Source organism: Oryzias latipes, chromosome 5 (genome assembly GCF_053564925.1).
Source record: "Oryzias latipes strain Hd-rR chromosome 5, Olatipes_Hd-rR_3.1".
NCBI lineage: Eukaryota > Metazoa > Chordata > Actinopteri > Beloniformes > Adrianichthyidae > Oryzias > Oryzias latipes.
The window spans coordinates 31,684,191-31,704,244 of NC_136241.1; the positions used below are offsets into that span (position 1 = coordinate 31,684,191).

Below are 20,054 nucleotides of genomic sequence, written 5' to 3' on the forward strand. Positions count from 1 at the left end.
TGGAAAGGAGACTGGTGATTTGGCGGTAAAGAAACTCTGCCCTGATTCTGTCATCTTAAAGCAGTTAAGATTTTGCAAGAAAGAAGTCAAACAAAACTGAACAGCAGAGGATTTCACACCATTTTGCAAAAAAAGGCAGCACTCCCAAAAGTTTGTTTCAACACCTGAACTGCAGTCAGGTGAAAAGATTTTTTTTTCAAGCCGACTGTAAAGCAGAAGGTAAACCTTTGCCAAAATCCAATTACAAGAGAAATCACTGCTGCAAGAACAGCAAACACATCATAAACATGACACGGGTCAACGTTGCATGGCACAGTTCAAAAAACTCATTAAGACATTTGACCCAGTGCATTTACAAATTCTTTGGCAGCAAAAACACAACCACAGTCGTGCATTTGATAAAACATTAGTGGCCCACCATTTAATTAATGCCAGCAAAGCTTGCACAGAGAGAGTAGAGGTAGAAAATAGTAGCAGAGTTTTTGGTAAAATTACCATAATTTAAAAGAGAGCTGTATATTTTAGATGATTTTGGCATCCATTTTACACTGAATTCTTTTAGTTTCTTTGTTTACAGGGCTGTTTTGTTCTTTTAATTTCTTGGCGCTTTATTTCCTGTGTACGTGGTGTGCGACAGTGTATCAGCATTTTCCATGAAGTTAAGGTCAGTCTGTTTTTCGTACATAAAAGATTTGTTTTTTTCTCGTCCGAGTGCTCAGATGCTTTCATATGAAAGTAGATTTTAGAGTTTACCTGTTTTTGGCTGCAAGAAAGTTACTGTTTGAAGAGCACTGAAAGTACAGAGTACCTTTCTTGTTCATGCCTTTCAAATATAAGAGGCAAAGCTCTTAAAAAAGTACTTCATTATAAGGTTTGAGAGGCTTTTGTGTGCTGCATTGATGCATGACTAATTCAAGGCTGTGTAAGAATGATTGATATTAATGTAGTTCTCCTTACTCCATTTATTGTTTGTGGATAGTTTTTGATATAGCTTAATTTGTGTTCATGAATAATTACTCAGTATTTTATGCTTTCCACAAAGATATTAATTAATAAAACACAAAGATGCTTACATGACCTGTTTTTCAAATAAATATTTGCATGTATTTTCAAGACAAAGCTTAAGACTTGAGTTTTGACTTAAGTCTTAAAATGTATAGGTAAAATAAATATTTTATTATTAAAATGGTCATAGATGACCCAACCTGATGAAAAGTATGTTTTTGGTGTTTTTAACATTTTTATGATGATGGAGGACATATATAAAGAAAATTAAGCTTTAAATTACAGTTCTGAGTATTTATTTAATCAAACTGTTGTTTATTATGGGAGATTAAAAAAAAATTGATGTTCTGTATTTGGGACATAGAAAATACGCTGGGCACAAGCTCCCTGCTCTGCCGCATTCTGATGCATCCACTTCCAGGCAACAAGACTTTTGACTGCATCATACAACTTGTGCGTACACAAAAAAACCCCAAAAAACAGGTAGTTGATATTTTTGCATCGCAAAACCTTTTCTGAAAGAGAGCTTTTATTTCTATGTCCTGCAGAAAACAAACTCATAAATTAATTTACATTGAACAAGTCCAAAATCTCAAGTCCCAGGTCGAGTCGCAAGTCTTTGCATGTTAGACTCAAGTATTGAGTTTAAGTTCTCAGTGCTGATAAAAATGAAGGTCATTAAATGTAGCCGCTATTGTTGTCACTATGTCATATGATCGAGGGTGAATTTTGATTTACTGCACCTGTTCACCGGCAGGTTGGGTATTTTTTGTGGTGGTTTGTGTATGGAGAGGGTGGACTGGTCCTAGTATTTTTTTGTTGACCGAATCCTTTAACAGATTCCATTGACTGATTTTGAAAACCCGTAAAATTAGCCCATTTTTGTTATATTCACATTCAAAAATACATTCAAGAACTTTGTCCGACAAAGTTTTGTTTATTTTGTATACTTTTGCGCGTCACAGATAATGAATAAGCATGCCTCAGCGTCACCGGCGTCTGATAAAGCATTAAAGACAGGACAATGATAGAGATAAATTCTAGAAACTGAGAGAAAAAGTACTTATCTTGTGTTAAGGTTAGATTTTAGTTGGCAAAGTCAATTTCTTTAAGGTTAAATAAACGTTTGACAGTTAAATAAACAGTTTGAAACAAAAAAATAACCTCAAAATAAACCCATTTATATTGAAGATAAAAATATTTTGCAGCTCTATAAACTTAATAATTGGACTGTCCCCCCAAATGATTTGGAATAAAAGTTTAGCCTCCACTATCCATATTGATTGAAAATCAAAATCCCTTTAAATGTGTTTCCTGCACCTTACAGTCTTCTAAAGTGAATTAGGAAACTTTTGCAGTTAAATAGTGTGGTTATTTATCGAACTGAATCAAATGAAACTCGTTTGATTCTTAAAGAACCCGTTGAGTCTTTCCCCCAGAAATAAACCGTTACACAAGACCAGTCATTACCAGCCACAGCATGACAATTACATACAATCAACTGTGTGCCATTTCTGGGGCAGACATGACCCACATAAAACCATTTCAAATTGAACAAAAACAATTTAGTTTAAAACTTTAGGCTCCGGGAGGTTTCCAGTACTGGGTGGTGGAGCCCTCGTAAAGTGATTACAGGCTGTTAAAAAATCTAATTTTGGGAGCAGTTTTGTTATCTCCTAGCTTCAGAGTCAAATTAAAAATGCTCAATTTAGAAACAATTTGATTTATTTTTCTTGCCGTGAAATGTAATTTATGAGCTCAGTAGGAAATTCTTTAATATTAAACTTGACTAAAGTTTATGCTTTAAGCAAACATTACAAAAAAAAAGCTGAACCCAGGACTTGGGTTTGATTGCACGGAAGTGGAGTCACTGCACTGATGTTCAGATAATTAGAGAGCATAAGCTAGTAAAACCGGAACATTTCCGCCTCTGATTGCACCAAGTTTGAATCGGACTTGTCAACTAGATGGATGTTTCATCCTTGAGCACAAAAAGTGCCACTGCTATCTAGTAGTTGGATTGTGATTAATAAAGTGAGACATTCAGTGTGGAGTTATAAGTTGTTGGATTGGTTCTGCAGGTGGTAGAGTTGATTTACCATTTGTTAACCCAGTCCCATCTGTGTTTTGGGCTGTTTAGAGACAAACGTTGAAGATGCTCAATAAGTATTTTTGCGGCTCTGAAAAATGTCAGTTATTTTCTGCTCCCAAAAGATATCAATGCCAGGCAGCAGTGAATGTATTCATCTTTCCCTCAAAGGAACGTGGTTGGTGAGGTGTTGTGCCTTCGTGCTTCTTCAGCTTTATAAACAGAAATAGTAACTATAGATTTGCCATGTGCATTAGGGAGTCTGGACTGGTGTTCCAAACAGGAAGTACCTGCTGGTTCCAAGTAGCCAAAATCCCATAGATATCTATTGAGAAATAAACAGCTGTTACTCAGGCATTGTATTTGTCAGAACAGCCATTCTTGCTCTGCTACCCTTTTTTTTTACATGCTCTTGGTAATCCTAATTTACTTTCATGATATATTTTCTGTTTTGTAAGTTACTCAATCATAACTAAATCACATGCCTAAATAAAAGTATGTGGTGCCTGCTGGCCCCCATATTCAACGTTCAAAGTGTTTGACTGACTCTCCCGAGCCTGTTTTTAAGTAGTGCGGGTGTGGACTTCCAACAAGCTCATTACCGATTGGCGAGAGTGGCTTCCATAGTAGACCAATCACTGCGTACTGATGGCGTCTGTCTCCAATATGACGGCATCCATATTGCAAAAAAAAAAACAAACTGAATTGACTTAATTTGGTTGGAGCTGGAAGTAAACCATTTTCTATGGGTGACGTCACACTCACTTAATCCAGTTGTAAAATACAGTCAATGGCACCAACATATAAAGGTTAGAAGCTAAACAAAAAAAAAGGCGTAGCAGCAAGGGTGGAGCAACACTCTGAACAGCTTCAGGTGGGTCCAAGAGAAATACACTTCAAACAGATGCAAAAACCAATGGCAGTATAGAGATTTTTAGCATGTGATGGCTTCATTGGCTCCTCATAAATTAGAGATTGATAGAACTGTGAAAAATATTTTGCCCCCAATATCCCGTAGAGTAAAAAGTCCTCATGGATTGTGACCACAAACTAGAAAACCATCAACGCAAATGATAATTGATGGTTCTTAACTGCTTACCATTTAAATTCCAAACACAAATAGAGACAATCCTTTTTGCTTACAAGAAACTTTAATCATGTGGCCGAGAATGACATTACCCTTCATGGACTGATCAAATCCATGCAAAGGGTATTTCAGAAAAGAGTGAGACTGAGGGTAAGTTGGTTTCAAAAATGTCCAGCTCTGCAGTAAAATTTGACTAGTCAGTGTTTGCTAAATCCGGGGGATCCACATGTGGTAGTCCTGTGTGTCTGTGCACGCATGAACTGAGTTATCCAACAATGAAGCAAATGCAATGTGTTGCTCTTTAAATGGAATTTAGGCCCATTTTTGTACATTCTGTAATTTTGACACATGCAGCATTTGAATGTCAGAGGTTCCCCTGTCCAGGAACTTGGTAATTATACAGATGAGACACAAGACACGCTGTACTGAGTGCAGCATTTAAATGACTTTACCTGAGCTGCACAATAGTTCTGCAGAAAGATGACAGTGATGATGGCTGATTGTTGCAGGAAGACAGATTACCCTACCCCATTAACACTCCATTCTGCTCAGTCAGGGTAAGAGCACAGGCAGAGGAGATGAAATGTAATTTGGGTAATTTTGTTCCCCCTTTCTTTAATGACAATAATTATATGTAGGAAACATCTGCAGATGTCTTGTTCAGTCTTTCTGTATCTGCGTTTGATCTGTATCTTTTTTCCCACATCCTTGCCTTAATCACTCATTGTTTTTCTTTCTTCTTTCTCCTCTAGCTTTCCTTTTATCTTCGCCTTTGTTTCTAAGTTTCTTCTGTTCCAAATTAGCATCTGTGTCCATCAGTTTCTTCCATTCATTCAGATTAAGTCAAGCTCCTTTTTTTTTATTTCTGAAGATTCATACCTAGATGCACTTCTGTTGGCCAGCTCCAAAGCACTTCAGAATTAAAGAAGAATCAAGCATGGATTTAATCTCATCTGACATGCTATGATCACATGCAACAGCTGCAGGAGATTTATTGACCTAAAAGCTGGACAGAGGCAATGAAATGTGTTGTGTGTGTGTGTCCAAAACATCATCTCTTAAGTTTTACAAGCCCGCTTTGAACCAGGAAGTGGTTTTTAATCACATTTGAAGTCAGGGAGCATGAAAAAGTGCTTGTAGCTTTTACTCACCCCAATGGTTTTTCCAGGCGACTGGCTGGTGATCCAACAATTTCCCCGAGAGTGCAGAACACCTGACCCAAGAAGTCCTGGGTAGAAGGAAAGACGGAGCATTGAAGAGAAGAAGGAAAAGAAAGAAGAAGGACATGAACAGTGAGGAAACCAAACAAGGTATGGTTAGACTTGAAAACTAAATCGAGGAATGTTGTACAGCATTTGCAATCACTCAACTCCATGCTTCAGAGCAGTTCAGCTATTGCTGGTTAATTCATGCTCATTCATATTAGCAAGTCAAATGCAAAACTTTGGCGTGTGCATGGAAGATTTGATCATGCAAAACACTCTAAATAGATACATATTATGGTGAAAAATCAGAGGCTTTGACCATTCATTAAATCAAACGTAGCTTTGCTGTCTTGTTTGTTTATGTTTTGTTGGTTTAAAAAATCTCAGTTATTTCTCTTTATATGAATTCAATTTAAAAATAGTAATAATTTATTAGCATTATTAACCACAGCTGTTTGTTTTATATCTAATTACATTTTTGGTAATTTAAGTCTATGTGGTTTTCCCGCCAAAGTGACAGTTTATATACATATAGCTATAGGTTTTATATAGAGCAGTAATGTGTGTAGCTGATTAATCGAGACAAAAGTGCACAAAGAGATGAAGAGATTGACAGCTCTGCTTAGCCAATAGCAGCAAAGAAAAAAGGCCTTTGGACAAAAAGGACAATCAAGAGGCACCATCCTGGATTTTTATACTGTTCTATGCTGCTGATGAATTATTTTGAGCTCTGCTTTTGACTCTGAAATTATGACATGTGGGCATATAAACATTTTGTGTGATCCAGAACTAAACAATTGTATTATGGGTCAATACAAGGGGTGTCTTAATCCCCCAAAAATGTAAAAAAAAAAAAAAAAGTCGACTTTCCTTATCATCATCTTTATTCAGAAAAGCGCTTTAACACATTTAAAAATGGAAAAAGGTGTTGTAAATTAAAAGCTAGACATAATAAAAAAAGTTAAGAACTAATGTAATAAATAAGTAAATAAAAGCATTGCAAGATAATAAAGTAAAAACATAAAACACAACTAAACTTGAAAGCAAAATCTTATATTGGACCAAATGCTTGGCTATAAAATTGAGTCTTGAGTCAAGTTTTAAAAATGGATAGTGAAGACGTGTGTCTAATATTTATCAGCAAAGCGTTCCAAAGCTTTGCAGCACAGATAGAAAAGGCTATCTTTGCTTTTAGATCTCAGTACCTCACGGAGAAAACCCCGTCTAATCTGCTTTTAGTCCTTTTATATATCAGAGCTTAGCTCCAGTGTTAACGTTCTTTCAACTCTTCAACCACTGACCTAATGTAACTCCAGTGAATTCCTAATTCTTTGTGCTGTTATGCAACACTTAATGTTTGCAATGTGTTGCATATCAGTGCAAAGCTGATATGAAAAGCTGTTTTACTCCGCGTCAGAATCAGCTGATTCACATTAATCGCGTTAACACAATTGGCACAATCCCTGATTTGTGTTTGTTTTGTTTTGTTTTTTTCATTGTGGTGCAGAGACAGTGTTTGACTTAAACATACTGCAACTTTACCCTTATTTTGCTTATATATGTAAATGTATAATATAACAATTCTAACATTAGGTTTGAATTTATTTATTCAAATTGCTTTAAAAATAGCTAAGTTTACAAAAGTTTTGCTTAAATAAAAAATGTATTTATATGTTGAAATGAAAAAGTTTAATGATTAGAAAGTGTTTGGCTTGGCTTTTGTCAGTTACATTTTTTTTACCCTTTCATTAATATTTACCAAACAAAAGGGAGATTTAATTGTAACGATAAGTTCACCCAAAGTGAAACTTTCTCAAAAGCTTTTAATTTGTTTACCTAAAGTGTCAAAAACATAAAAATTATCATCCCAAACTCTGTTTTTCTGCTCCCTTTCATATTGCAAGTTCACATGTTTGTTTTTATTTCTCCAATTAAAGGGCAAAAAATTAATCTTCATGCGGCACAAAGTCAAAACATTTTGGCGACCTGCTCAATATGAATCTACATTTCACTTCTCATCCTCCTTCCATCCACAGCCCAACTGTTGGACACAACTGGAGATTTTAGGGAGTCGTAGAGAACAGCAAGCAAATAAGAGAACTTGGAGAAATTTAAGACCCCATGATCTCAAATGGAACCAACAGTGTGAGCCTCCATGGAGAGACTTTTTAGACAAGTTTCAGAATCATATCTTCAGCAGGAAAAATTCCCCCAGCACCACTTTGAATCGATGTGCTCAATTAGATTGATTTCTGGGAGGACACAAAGAATTTCACTTCATCATTATAGGAGGAACCTGGAGTTTTGCAGAAATGCTTTTCAATTTAGATTCTCTGGTCTGCTTTGTACATCCGTTTGGCTCCCTGCTACATGAAACTATTGCAAAAGTTCCATCATTGTGATCCTGTGTCAAAATCTGCTGAGAGACATAAAGGCTGGGCCTTTCCTTCACATTGTGGCCACTGGAGGACAACAGTTTGCAGAGGTGCTCATGCAGTTTTTTTGGCTTTCAGTCGCTTTTTCTTTCATTTGAGGGTTGGCACCAAGTTGTCTCCGACCGATGGCTCATTAATGTGAGACAGCACACATGCAGTATCAGTGTGAGAGAGATGCAGGGACCTACATTGAGTTCTGCAGGCTTCCAGAAAAGTTGGGCGGCAGCAGCAACAACAACAGCAGCAACAACAATAACAGATCACATCATATAAGACACTCAACCAAACATCTAACATTCCTGTTCACAGTGACAGCAGAAGGACAGTGGCACGAGCAAAACCCAGAGCGCAGAACAAGGGATGGACAAAGCAAACCCCAAATCCAAACACATCAAATAATCATTCAGAATGATTATTTTGGACTTAGACTTTGTCTAATGCTTTCTGACACCATAGTTACCTGTCTTAATGAGTTTAAAACGTGATGCATATTGTTATTAAAATGTGTATATATTTTTTCCAGGTAATGGGATGGAAACTAACAATTGAAAGCATTGCACTGTCAAAGTTTCTTCATCATTGAACAGGTACAGATACAAAAGACGACTACGTAAAAGCCATGTCCCACAGCCACTACGTACATTTAGCACATTTTCGAAATTTTGGTCTTTCCTGATACATGCGTGATATACATAATTCATAAGTGTTGCTTACGTTCAGCATTCGTTGATGTGTGCATATGTCCGTTAAGGGTTTTGGCCAATGGGTTTTTTTACGTGAATTCGTTTTTTAGCCGTTTTAAAATTTTGGTCATGGTTGACATTATTGAGGAAGTCCTATACAATTGTGCCTGATTTTTGCAAGATGCATATGCAAATTTGTGGCTTTCCATGACCGCTCCACGTATGTTTAACTGACTGTTTACGCACGTACCACAGATGTATAACTTTTATGTCACGTATACGGCGCACATTTCAAATCGAAATGACTTAATTGACATAGAAAATTTGGGCCAGATTTGGCTTTTGCGTTAAATTACGTGTTCTTTCGTGGTTTTTTCGTAATTCTTCCATGGTTTTCACGTTGTTAATTTGCGATACGTTTGTTAAAATTTCACGTAAAGACCACAACTTTTCTCACTATACGCACATTCATGTATGACCAATTTTTATCCGTGTAATGTGAACAAAATGTATGCAGTGGCTGTGGAACACGGCCTTTAGTAAATTACATCCTGACAGAATAATCAGTATATGTAAATATAAAATCAATAACAATGTATGAATAAAAGAAATGAAAGTTGTGTTTGGATATCGATGTGATTGAGCACTTAAAGGGGTTTGTTTTGTTCCATCTTTAAAAAACAAAAATCAGGCTGCAGGGAGCACCAAAAAAAAAACATGCACAGAACGAAAAAACAAACAAAAATGATAGGTTGTGGATTCAAAAAGTGCTTCCTTCTGGCGGTATTTTAAGGCGGTCTGTCTGAATTCTGGAGACTGGTAGTTCTCTAGGTTTAAAGAAAATACAAATTTGAACACTTACATGTTTGGACAGGTCTGGGCTCTTGGAGTCAACGTCATACCTGAAGGATAAAAATACAAGAAATGCTTTTCTTTTATAAAAAAAAAAAAAAGTATTAGCCTTGAAACAAAACATGATGAAAGACGAGTGCTTCCGATCTGCAATAACTGTTCTTATATAATTCTCTAATTAATTTGGTTCTTTCTTTACAAATATAAAGCCGTGCTGCTCCAAACAGCCACAAGAAAATGAAATAAATCCAGTTTCTCTTTACCTAAACAAGAATCATGGGTAAAAGACAAGCAAATCAAAGAAGACACTTAAATTTAGAAGATATTTTAAGTGCTGATTTATAATCACGTGCACGAGACGGTGGTGTTGTGTGAACAAAAAAGGGACAAATGTCATTAAATGTGTAAATTTATCGGAGGAAGATGAAAAGCCGCTGGATCTAAGTGTCTTTTTAGATGTCAGCACTTGTGGTGCTGAGTAACTGAGACGGGTTCAGCGAGTCCTTTTTTCTCCCAGGTTGACCTGACCTGATTTGCATTTGAAAATAAAGCAATGAAAGCAAATCAAATGGAGCGCACGCCGTCTATCGAGATTAAACAACAGAGGAAATAATGCTCTCTGCCTTCTCCATTATTAATCAGGCGGGCAAAAGCTGATCGTCTGTTTCTGCTTTTGATGGACAGCACCATTGAAAAGGTTTGTTTCTTATCAGCTGTATAGAAAAAGATCAAATGAAACAAGCTTGGGGTGTTGGGAGTGTGTGATAGAGGTCTGGAGGAAGTTGAGGTTGTTTTTTCCTTGAGGTCCATCAAGGTAAACCTTAAATAAGTCATTCAATTCAAACAATTTGTTGCATTGAATCGGCTCACCACCAAGTCTTTGTTGTAAACCATTAAGTTGCAACCAAGTACCTCCTGTGATCAACCCTTGATGAATTAATAATCAGGAGGTGTGCAGACTTCGATAAACTGCTTTGTCTCTCTGCTGCTCTAAAGACGTTGTGTTCGGATGACTCCAATGTTATGCATGATTCCAGAACAGCGAAAGTTTTCCACATTAATTTAAAAAGGGAAAACGAAATTACCGATCATTTCATGTTATGCTGTGAAGATTTTAATACATCCCAGAGTCCACAAATGGCAGATGATCAATTTCACTGCAGTATGATAGTAAAAAAATAAAAATAAAAAAGTATCAACATTTCCAAAAAATAAACCTGAAAAATTATTTCATGCTTTAAGATCCACTCTGATCATCTTTTGATCAGTGGTGTTTTCATTAAAATTATGCTTTTTTAGGCAAAATGAAAAGAAAAAACTGTCATTTTTAGGACATAGTTTCTGTAGAGCAGCAGTAGTTCATTAGAAATTTACCTTAGAGTTTACCTCAGAGCTTGTGGCCCCTCCATAGTTTCCATTTCACAACTAATCTCTTTATCAAACAGCATTTTTTTCATCTGCTCCTGATTCACAACGATTTGAACAAAGAAATATTCAGAAATGAAAATGAAATAAGCTTAATTTCCTTAATAGATATTTTCTATCATCTATAAAAATACAACACGAACATGTTGAAAACCACACAATTTTCATCAGAGTAGTTGTTTAAAAATACGAATGACTTTCAATATGTACATTAAAGTAATAAAATAATAATAGTTGTGTGCTCTTTGGTTGTTGATGTCTGAGCTCCATGATGATTGTAATAAATGCCCGGGTATTTAATTATTTATATATTATGATGTGATCATGACATGCTGACGATTGATAAAACTTCATGCAGACATTGATAATGCGATAAAAATATATTGTGCATGTGTTTTTTTTGTTTTTTTTATGTTTTTTTTTGTCATGGTTGAATGGGTATAAAGGCTTAAATAAGCTGTAGCTTCTGCCCATGTCCATTTTTTAACATCTTTATTCTGTCAAATGGAGACTCTTTTAAATGACTGAATGACTATCATTACCAGCAAGTGCATAAATGTATTTGTTGTTTTTATATGTTTGAAATTAATAAACTAAACTAAAAACTGCTGAAAATGAAAATAGTCAGAATGTATACTTAACTTGAAGTTATTTACCAAAAGTAAATCAAAAATAAAGTCTACATTTTCGAAGTGAAAAATTGAATAATCTTTGAATAGTTGCTGGTGTTTTAGCTTTTTAAGAGATAAATGTTTTTAAAAGGATTTGAATATTTTGTTCAAATTGTTCCTTAAATCTCAGAAACTCCCACTTAGACATCAAAACTCCAGCTTTTTTATCGTTTTAGTAGCAGAAGTGCCACCACCATCTCTTGCCCTTAAAGTTAAGCCATTATTTATTTATATAAGAAATATAATGCGTTACTGTTTTATAATCAGCAAGAAAAAACCTATTTGAGGACTAGCGCTCTGTTCTCACACGTGGAGAAAAATCCCCCTGGCACAGATGCATGCAGGTGGTTTCTAAACAGGTAGACGTATCGCGTGAGTCCATTCGTATAATTAGCACAGATAAGAAGAAGATTGACATGAAAACAGAAGGAAGACGTAAACCTGATGTGAAATCACTCACAAGTCAAAGCGAAGGTTTTGCTTTTCCTCGAAAAAGTAGTCCAAGATGTACTTTCTGACAAAGTCTGGGTTCAGGGTGTTGTCTATCACCTCTGTTCGGCCAAACTGCGCAGAAAAAGAGACAAATGGAGGTCAGAAGAGGGAAAAAAACAGTATCGAATGGACAATATTTACACAGCACAGTGCATCATCTGAAAATTATTGACAAGAAACCATTTGAAAATAAAAACCTGCACAAACGATAAAAAAGATGAAGAAAAAAGAACCATCGAAGTACTGGCAGACTGCAGAAGACTTGGCATAATGTTACATATGATATAACTCAATAAAATATATAATACTATAAATGCAATATGAATAATTATAATATTAACCCCATTGGCACCTGTTGATGCAAATATGCATCAAACTTAACTTAGCATCCAAATGAGGCAGAAATAAAAATAAAATTGTGGTTGGAAAAAATTCAGGGATTAACGGGTTACAGGGATTATTCTAACAAATGCATGTTTAGTTATATAAATAAAATGCATAAATAAAAACATGGCTCAATAAAATGAGTAAATGAAAGCAAATAGTATTGGAACAAGTATTTTTTTTTAAATTGGAGGTTAGAAAAGGAAGTCTTAAACCTTTTGAACAACTTTAAGGGCAGCAGCAGCAGAATTTGAACCTTAATTTTTATTCTTTATTTTACCCTTGGGGTTTAAATAACCGGTTCCAAGACACAATTGTTTTAATTAACATATACCTGATTAACTGCCCTGCTTTTACATGGCGTTGTGGGGAGGAAGCCAAGACCGTTTGCTGGTTCCTTGATCCTCACCCGTCTCTCACGTTAATTACAGCAGGAAAACCCACTCGTCAACCCCACAGAGGGAACCAGATAAAATAAGAGATGAGAGAACTGTGTGGGCAGAGAAACACCTAAAGATTTAACGCTCAGGCAGGAAAAAAAAGCCAAGTCAGAAACTGGTTCAGAAGGCATGAAGAGTAGACGAGAGGGGAAAAAAGGTAGCTTGGACGGGAATCGCGTGGGTGAATGGGAGTTAGAGGGAGGAAAAGAGAGTGTGAAGAGCAGTAATTAAAGCTTTCCAATTAGAGGAATTCTCACACAAAACTGCAAATGCAGGGAAATAGTCCAGAAAAATGTTGACAGAAATCCAGAAATATCCAAACTATGAAAAACATTTTATAAATCATTTTCTGGTTTACAGATTCAACCTAATTGAAGCAAAGGAAGACATTGTATGCAATTAAGCAGATGTAAATGCTGTGGGGCATCTTAATTTGTTGCTTTGTTTGTTTGTTTAACTTGTTTGTTGTTTAATTTGTTGTTTTGAAGTTATTTTGCACATTACACAGAAAAAAAGATATAATAAATCACAGACACAATATTTATGTGTAACTCTGTTTTTTCACATTAGTCATTATCTTGAAAAATGCCTAAAAATAAAGTTTAGTTTATGATGTGGTTGGATTTAATGGGAGGTTTGGTCTGGAGCCACTGATGTCCAATCTTTGGTCTTTTCAAATAGATCTACTTTAGCTTTAGCCAAAATAGGAATAAAATGTAGTTTTGATGCTTAAGTAGAAAAAGTTGTACACAAATACCGCATTAAAAAAAAAGTTAGGAGTTTTTTCTTGGGAATCTACAAGCATTTTTCCACGACTTTTTCCATTAAGTTTTCTCTAAAAGTCCCCCTGTTATAAAAATGGTGTTTTCTTCATGTGGCAGTTCTCTGATGATGGACTGCGACGGGGTTCTTCTTAGCAGTGAAGAAATAAATCACTCGAAAATAAGATCACCAAGCCAGCAGACTACAAAGAGCAAACAATGGGACTTTATTGTTCCCACAAAAAAATCAAACAAAGAATACAACAGTTTCTGGGAGAGCCTGTTGCCACCACTACAACCAAGACAGCTCTCTCCTAATGGGAAAAAAGTTCACTCCTTATAAAGGCTAAGCCCCTCCTAAGGCCAGTTAACCACACACTTCTTTAAAAGAAACATCTATAAAGGAAATTAAGCTCAGAAATGCATTTTGAGTATTTCTTTATTCAAATTGTTGCAAATTGAAAAAGATCGTATTTGTGGCGTAGAAAATATGATGGGCGGGCCACAAGCTTCCTGCTGCAACACTTGCAGACAAATGAATTGGTTAGTTCAAAAAGGGGCCCAAGTTCAAGAGGTTTATTTTTCCAGGAAATGATTTTAATTGCATAGCTTAAAGGGAGGCTACACTTAATGAATAATACTTTACCCACCAGTTCATAGCTTACAAATGCTATAATATGAAGCAACTCACTTTTATAATTTCAGAGTACTAGCAAACTAAAGTCTCTGGACTTATTGGACATATTGGATAACTAGTGCTGTCATCCATGGGATAAAGCTAAACCCATCCAAGAGAGGCTCAAGTCCAGGATATTTGCACTTTATGCATTTTAAATGTCAAGCATGGTCAATACATTACAACGGACTTGGGACTTTTTTTGCACATAATCAGATAGCTTTTCCCTTGAAGACCATAAAACATATAATATTTCTATTTTGAAAAATTGTGGACTTGGGCCCCTTTTGAACTAACCGATTCAAATGATCCATGTACGTCTTTGTTTTCCCCATCTGAGCTGGCATCTGGCTCTTCTCGCCATTTTGTTGCACCCGTAACGTTGGGTTGGGGGTGTGAGCGGCTATAAGCTGGCAGGACTGTGTGAACAGGGAGCTCTCAGCAATGGGGAGGGGAAGGGAGGAGTTGCTCTGTGCCAAAAGTCCCGCCCACAACTGAAAGGGAAATTTCTAATGAACTACTGCTGCTCTGCAGAAACAATGTCCAAGAAAATGACACAGGTTTTAAAATTTTGTCTAAAAACAGCATAATCATTCTTAAAAAAAAAAATTGAAAATGTCTCAAAAGATCATCTGAGTGGACTTCGCCCCTCAAGGAGGAATTGACACAGTTCTTGCTCTTGTGGAACCTTTAGATTTGATTAGTCTTCAAAACTGGTTCACTTGACTTGTCCGTGATTTTCTGGACTGTTGTTTTGTTTGCCTTCCAAACACATCTTTAGTTTGTATTGCAGTTAGGAAGACACTTTATTGAAAAATAAGGAGGAATCTTTAAACTCAAGTAGGAAAACTGAAATAAATTGTGTCTTTGTATTTCCTTTACTACTTTTTGACATCTTTTATTTCAGTTTTCTAATTAAAATTCAGAGATCAAAGCATAAGGGACCAGTACATTAGGAATATTTATAAGAAATCTTTGCAGATTAATTATAAACTCAAAATTAAGTTTGAATAAAGTTTACTCCAGGGCTCACTAACTGATTATCTCCATGTTACAGCAGCAAGTGAGGAAGAGAAGGGAAATGAAACTGGAACCACCCAGTTTCACAGAGAGCCAGAGGTAGTGATGAGGCTGTGAGCACAGTGAAGTGAAGGCAAAGATGAACTATGTAATGTGATTTCCCCACTGGTTAGAAAGTACTATTCTGCAGAGTTCATTGGATGCTGCAGGCCTGCAGGGATCGGCTAATGAAAATCTGGCATGAGTCCCTAACCTATCGACACATATGCATGGAGTCTCCAAAAGTTGTGGTAAACAGAACTTTTCAGACAACAGATACAGCTGCTCTTAATATGCTGCAGTGTGAGGGTGTCATTTGAACACAGAGTGAAAACAAGCATTCATGAATGTTCTGGAGAGCAATTCCAGGATCTGAGGATAATCCTGTGCTGTCTTTGTTGTTTTTCTCGCCCAAACCAGACCAGCATTTCATTATCTTCCTCCCTGGGGCACACACAAACCTAGGCTGGGGATTTGTGCCCTCCAAATGTCTTGTTGTTCTATGGCCAACAAGCGTTTTTACTCTCCTTGCAGCATGTTTGCTCCCCAGTACCACGTGTTGATATAATGAGCTTGGTGGCATCTTATGTTTTCACAGACAGAGGTAAATGATGCCACTGTGAATTAGTCTACTGGCAAAACTTTGGACTGCAATAGAAACCACTGGGGTGTGTTTACAAGTAGGCAAAGATAAGCCCTCAGAAACACAAACACCATTGAACAACTCCCCAGGAGTGGTGAAGTTAAGAGTATTTTGCAGGGGTGTTGGACTCCAAATAGATGACTTTTTAATGTTCATTCCTTTTTAATGAGGGGATGACAGGATGCGAGCTGGCTGCTCCGATTATTATGGGAAACTCAGTTCTGGTATAAAATAGTTTATCCTTGAGTTAACTTTAATGTCTTGAAATAATATACCACACTGTAGAAAGAATACCAATGAATTAAAATCTATTCAATAATAGTGATGCAAAATGTTTGACTTTTGGATGTCCACCTTGAAATGTTTGATAGACCATACAGACGGCAAATGCTTTTTTATTCACTGAGAGTCAAAACAATGCAGAATTCACAGGATTCTGTACTTTAAAGGCTGATCTAGAAGACATATTTCTGCTTATCTGAGTAGCTTCTTCAGTTCAAACTGCTGATGGGGACTTCAGTTTACAAAGGCATAAAAATAAGTAAATAATTGAGATCATCAGAAAGATCATCAGAAAACTGCGTGATGTCCTGTTTCTCTTGTTGGTGGTTTATGGCGTAAATGGTAAACGGCGTATACTTTGTACAATGCTTTACTACGTTGCTTTTAAGGGCTATAGTGCTTACAGTCCTGTTCTCTCATACACATTCACACACTGATGGTGGCTCAGCTGCTGAACACTGGTGCCAACCTGTAACCACCAGGTGCAATGTGGGGTTCAGCATCTTGCCCAAGGACACTTCCAGGACCATGCCAGGAAAGAAATCAAGCAACAGAGAAACAACGTTGTCCTGAATGTGTCAGACAAGTCTGAGAAACCCAGAACCTTTAACACACATGACATCCCTGTTCATTTCAGACCCAGCTACACTGAGACAAAACTGGTCAAACCCAAAGACCAGTTCTGCTTCAACTACGCAGCTGTAAAGACCTTAAATGCGTCAGAGCATGTATAGACTACAAAACATGTTGGCCATGTTTGCCAGTCCGTTTGCACCATTAGTTATTCTATCTAAAAATACTTTTTACTGTAAAAGGCTGTTATCTCTGACACTGATTGACTTTAAACCATTAGCTAATAGTTTATGCTTTAGCTGTGCGTCCTCTCACAGGAGGTATTCTATTCTCACTGAGCAGACCAAATTACACAAATACTGTGAGCAAATGTTGGTGTTACATTTACAGTAGTGTGTTTAACAGAAAAACAAACTGGGATTTAGCTGTTAAATATCTCTTCCCCATCACTTCTCAAATACAAACATCAAAAAACAATGTGTGAATCATGCTTCCAGAGATCTCCATTCTAAATACTCCATTGGTTACAGAGCCCTCCTCAAAAATGGATGGGATTTTGAACTTGAACAGTATGTCTCAAAGAATTCATTTATTTATTTGTTCAAAGTGTTTTTAATCAGTCTGACACTGTTCTTCATTTAGTCCCCTTTAAATGAGGCGTATAAACCAGGATCCATCGCAGGAATGAGGTGGATCTATTACATCACTGGTGGAATTGTGTAGGATGTGTCAATCAATGGATTTATAAAGAACTCTACTCCAAACCTGTGAGGATTGTGCACTTGGATTTGGTTTTGTCTGTTACATTTCTTGATCCTCTTCTGTTTTGAGTTTTTAGTCACATCAAGTCAATGTTGACTCTTAGCAAAAAGCATTAAGACTACTAAAGGTTTACTTCGTCTGTACTAAAAGTGAGGTAGTATACTTGAAGTTTACTTTTTATATACTATGTTCATCTTGTAAACATTCTAATTTAATCTGAAGAAGTAGTCAGTTAGTATACTTTTTACACAACACATACACATGGACTATAGTATACTTGCTGTCCTTAATAGTTATTTTATTTATAAACCTTTATTTAACCAGCTAATTACCCTTTGAGTTGGCTCATCCATGCTCCTGTTCCTGACCGTTTACCATGCCTTTGCTCCCACTCCTACACCTGGCTCTGCCTCTGGCTCGTCTGTGCTCTGTACCTGACCGAGTACCTCGTCTCTGCTCCTGCTCCTACACCTGGCTGTGGTTCCTGCCTCTGGCTCGACTCGCGCCTTTGACTGTCTCCCCAACCACGGCTAGATGAAGCTTGTCTGCTGGACTTTATATATGTAGTTGTAGCGTTAGATAAGTTAATTCTTCTCTAAGAGTTCTGGTAAATCGCCTGTCCGTCCTGGGGGAGGATCCCTCCTTCATGTGGGCACCCCTGAGGTTTTTTCCAGAATCCGTTTTTTTAGGAGTTTTTCCTTACCGCGAAGGGGGGTCTAAGGGCAGGGATGCCAGTATAGCTTAGTCAGTTTGTTAGTTCATTTTAGTATTTTCCTATTGAACTCTTTGTATTCATGATCCTTTTGAGTTCATGTTTTACTTCAAAGCCCATCAAGACGACTGTTGTTGTGATTTTGGGCTATACAAATAAAAAAAAATTGAAATTGACTCGAGATCAAAATCTATTTTGCAAGGGTAACCTGGCCCAGAGGTCACCAGCACACGCCACAAAAACACAATAACAATAAAAAACTAAACAATAAGATTGGAATTATTACAATTTAAAAATTAAAAAGCTAAGTATGGTAACTTCATGTCATAAAATGCAATAGATGTTAAACAGTCAGACATAAGGTGGAAAAGTTATAAACAGTGTGAGAATGTTGAAATGCAAGATATGCAAGCTGCAATAGTTCAAAGTAACAAATTAAAACACTTTCTCTTTCTCTACCACACAGAAAGGAAGGAAAAAACCTCAATGAGAACAGCTTTAGTTCAACTTGGAGAGTATTCCAAGCACATGCAGCAGAAAAAACTAAAGGTTTGTTTCCCAAATTCAGTCCCAACACGAGGAACATGAAGATGAAAAACATCACTAGAGCACAAAGTAGAATGACTGGTTCTTTGAAGAACAGAGGTATGAAGGAACCAAAATAGCAGCGCCTTATAGACAAAAAGTGAATCATGCGCAAGTATACTTGCATGTACTTGTACGCATGTACGCAAGTATACTTTTTAATTAGATAAGATTAGATTTATTTTAGACATGTCAAACAAAACACACACAACAATACAAAATAGTACAAAAAAATTAAAAAATAGAGTCAGACTGAACTAAAAAATATATATGTTTGAAAATGATACAACTATTTGATATTTCATAATTTTTCTCATAGGTTTTTATATTTTAAGAACAGTTTTTCTTTAAGTTTGAAAGTAAATTGTTAAAAGTATCAGCATTGTTTGTATTGGTTCTGAAAGTTATTCTACAGTTTATTTCCACTCACTGACACCCATACACATGCATACTTTTTCTAATAGTTCTTACTGCTGGTTGTTTAAAAAATACCAAATCCCCTCAGAGGGTAATCTCCATCCCTTTGTGTGAACAGTTTCTGAATGTTGAGGTAATATATTATTACCAGCTTTCTAGAGAAATGTTAATGTATACAAATCAACTTTTTTTTTTGTTTTTTTTTTAAATGCAACAATTTGGAGTTGAGAAACAATATGTTAGCATATTGGTCACAATATCCAGCATTATGAATAGTTCTTAATGAATTTTTTTGCAGGTTGAAGAAGGGCTGTACTTGTCAGGTACTGGGGCCAGGGTGGTTTTTTGTTAGGCTTGTGTTCCCCTTCCAGGGTTTGTTATGCTTTTATTTTGTTGTTTCCGGTTCTCGTGCCGTTTTACCTTCCGCTGTCTTTACGTTCTCCCGTCTCCCTTATTGGTTTCACCTGCCCTTCCTGATGTCACCTGTTGTTAATAACTGTTTGTGTATATAACCAGTGTCTCCCCTGTCTTGGTCACTGGATCGTTCTCTCGAGTTTTACGAGTTCCAGTACTTCCTCAAATAAATCAGTCTTTCGACTTAACCTGCTGCTGTCCTGCGTTTGTATCCACACGCTCACCCTGACAGTACTTAATAAATTACACTTCAAGTGTCATACTTTTTGCTAAAGTGATGGGCGTCCACAGCAGTCTTCATTCTGTTTATTACACTCCGTGTAATAAAGTGTCTGGTTTCCAGTTCATTCTGGTCAGGTCATCTGCTTTTTCATCGTTTTGTTTCTCCATGGGTTTTCCCGT

General features: G+C 36.6%; 1 protein-coding gene across 2 annotated transcripts in view; it reads right to left on the reverse strand.

The window, feature by feature from the left end:
- Window positions 1-20,054, reverse strand: part of cpne5b (copine Vb) — a 172,174-nt gene that overhangs the window by 113,630 nt on the left and 38,490 nt on the right. Inside the window, exons 5-8 of one of the 2 annotated variants that reach the window (XM_020703540.2) lie at window positions 11,913-12,016; window positions 9,367-9,406; window positions 8,010-8,024; window positions 5,333-5,409 (exon numbers count right to left, since the gene is read on the reverse strand). In XM_020703540.2, coding sequence (XP_020559199.1) covers window positions 5,333-5,409; window positions 8,010-8,024; window positions 9,367-9,406; window positions 11,913-12,016 — 236 coding nt within the window. The remainder of the gene's footprint in view (window positions 1-5,332; window positions 5,410-8,009; window positions 8,025-9,366; window positions 9,407-11,912; window positions 12,017-20,054) is intronic. The other variant, XM_011475541.3, reaches the window with a different exon arrangement.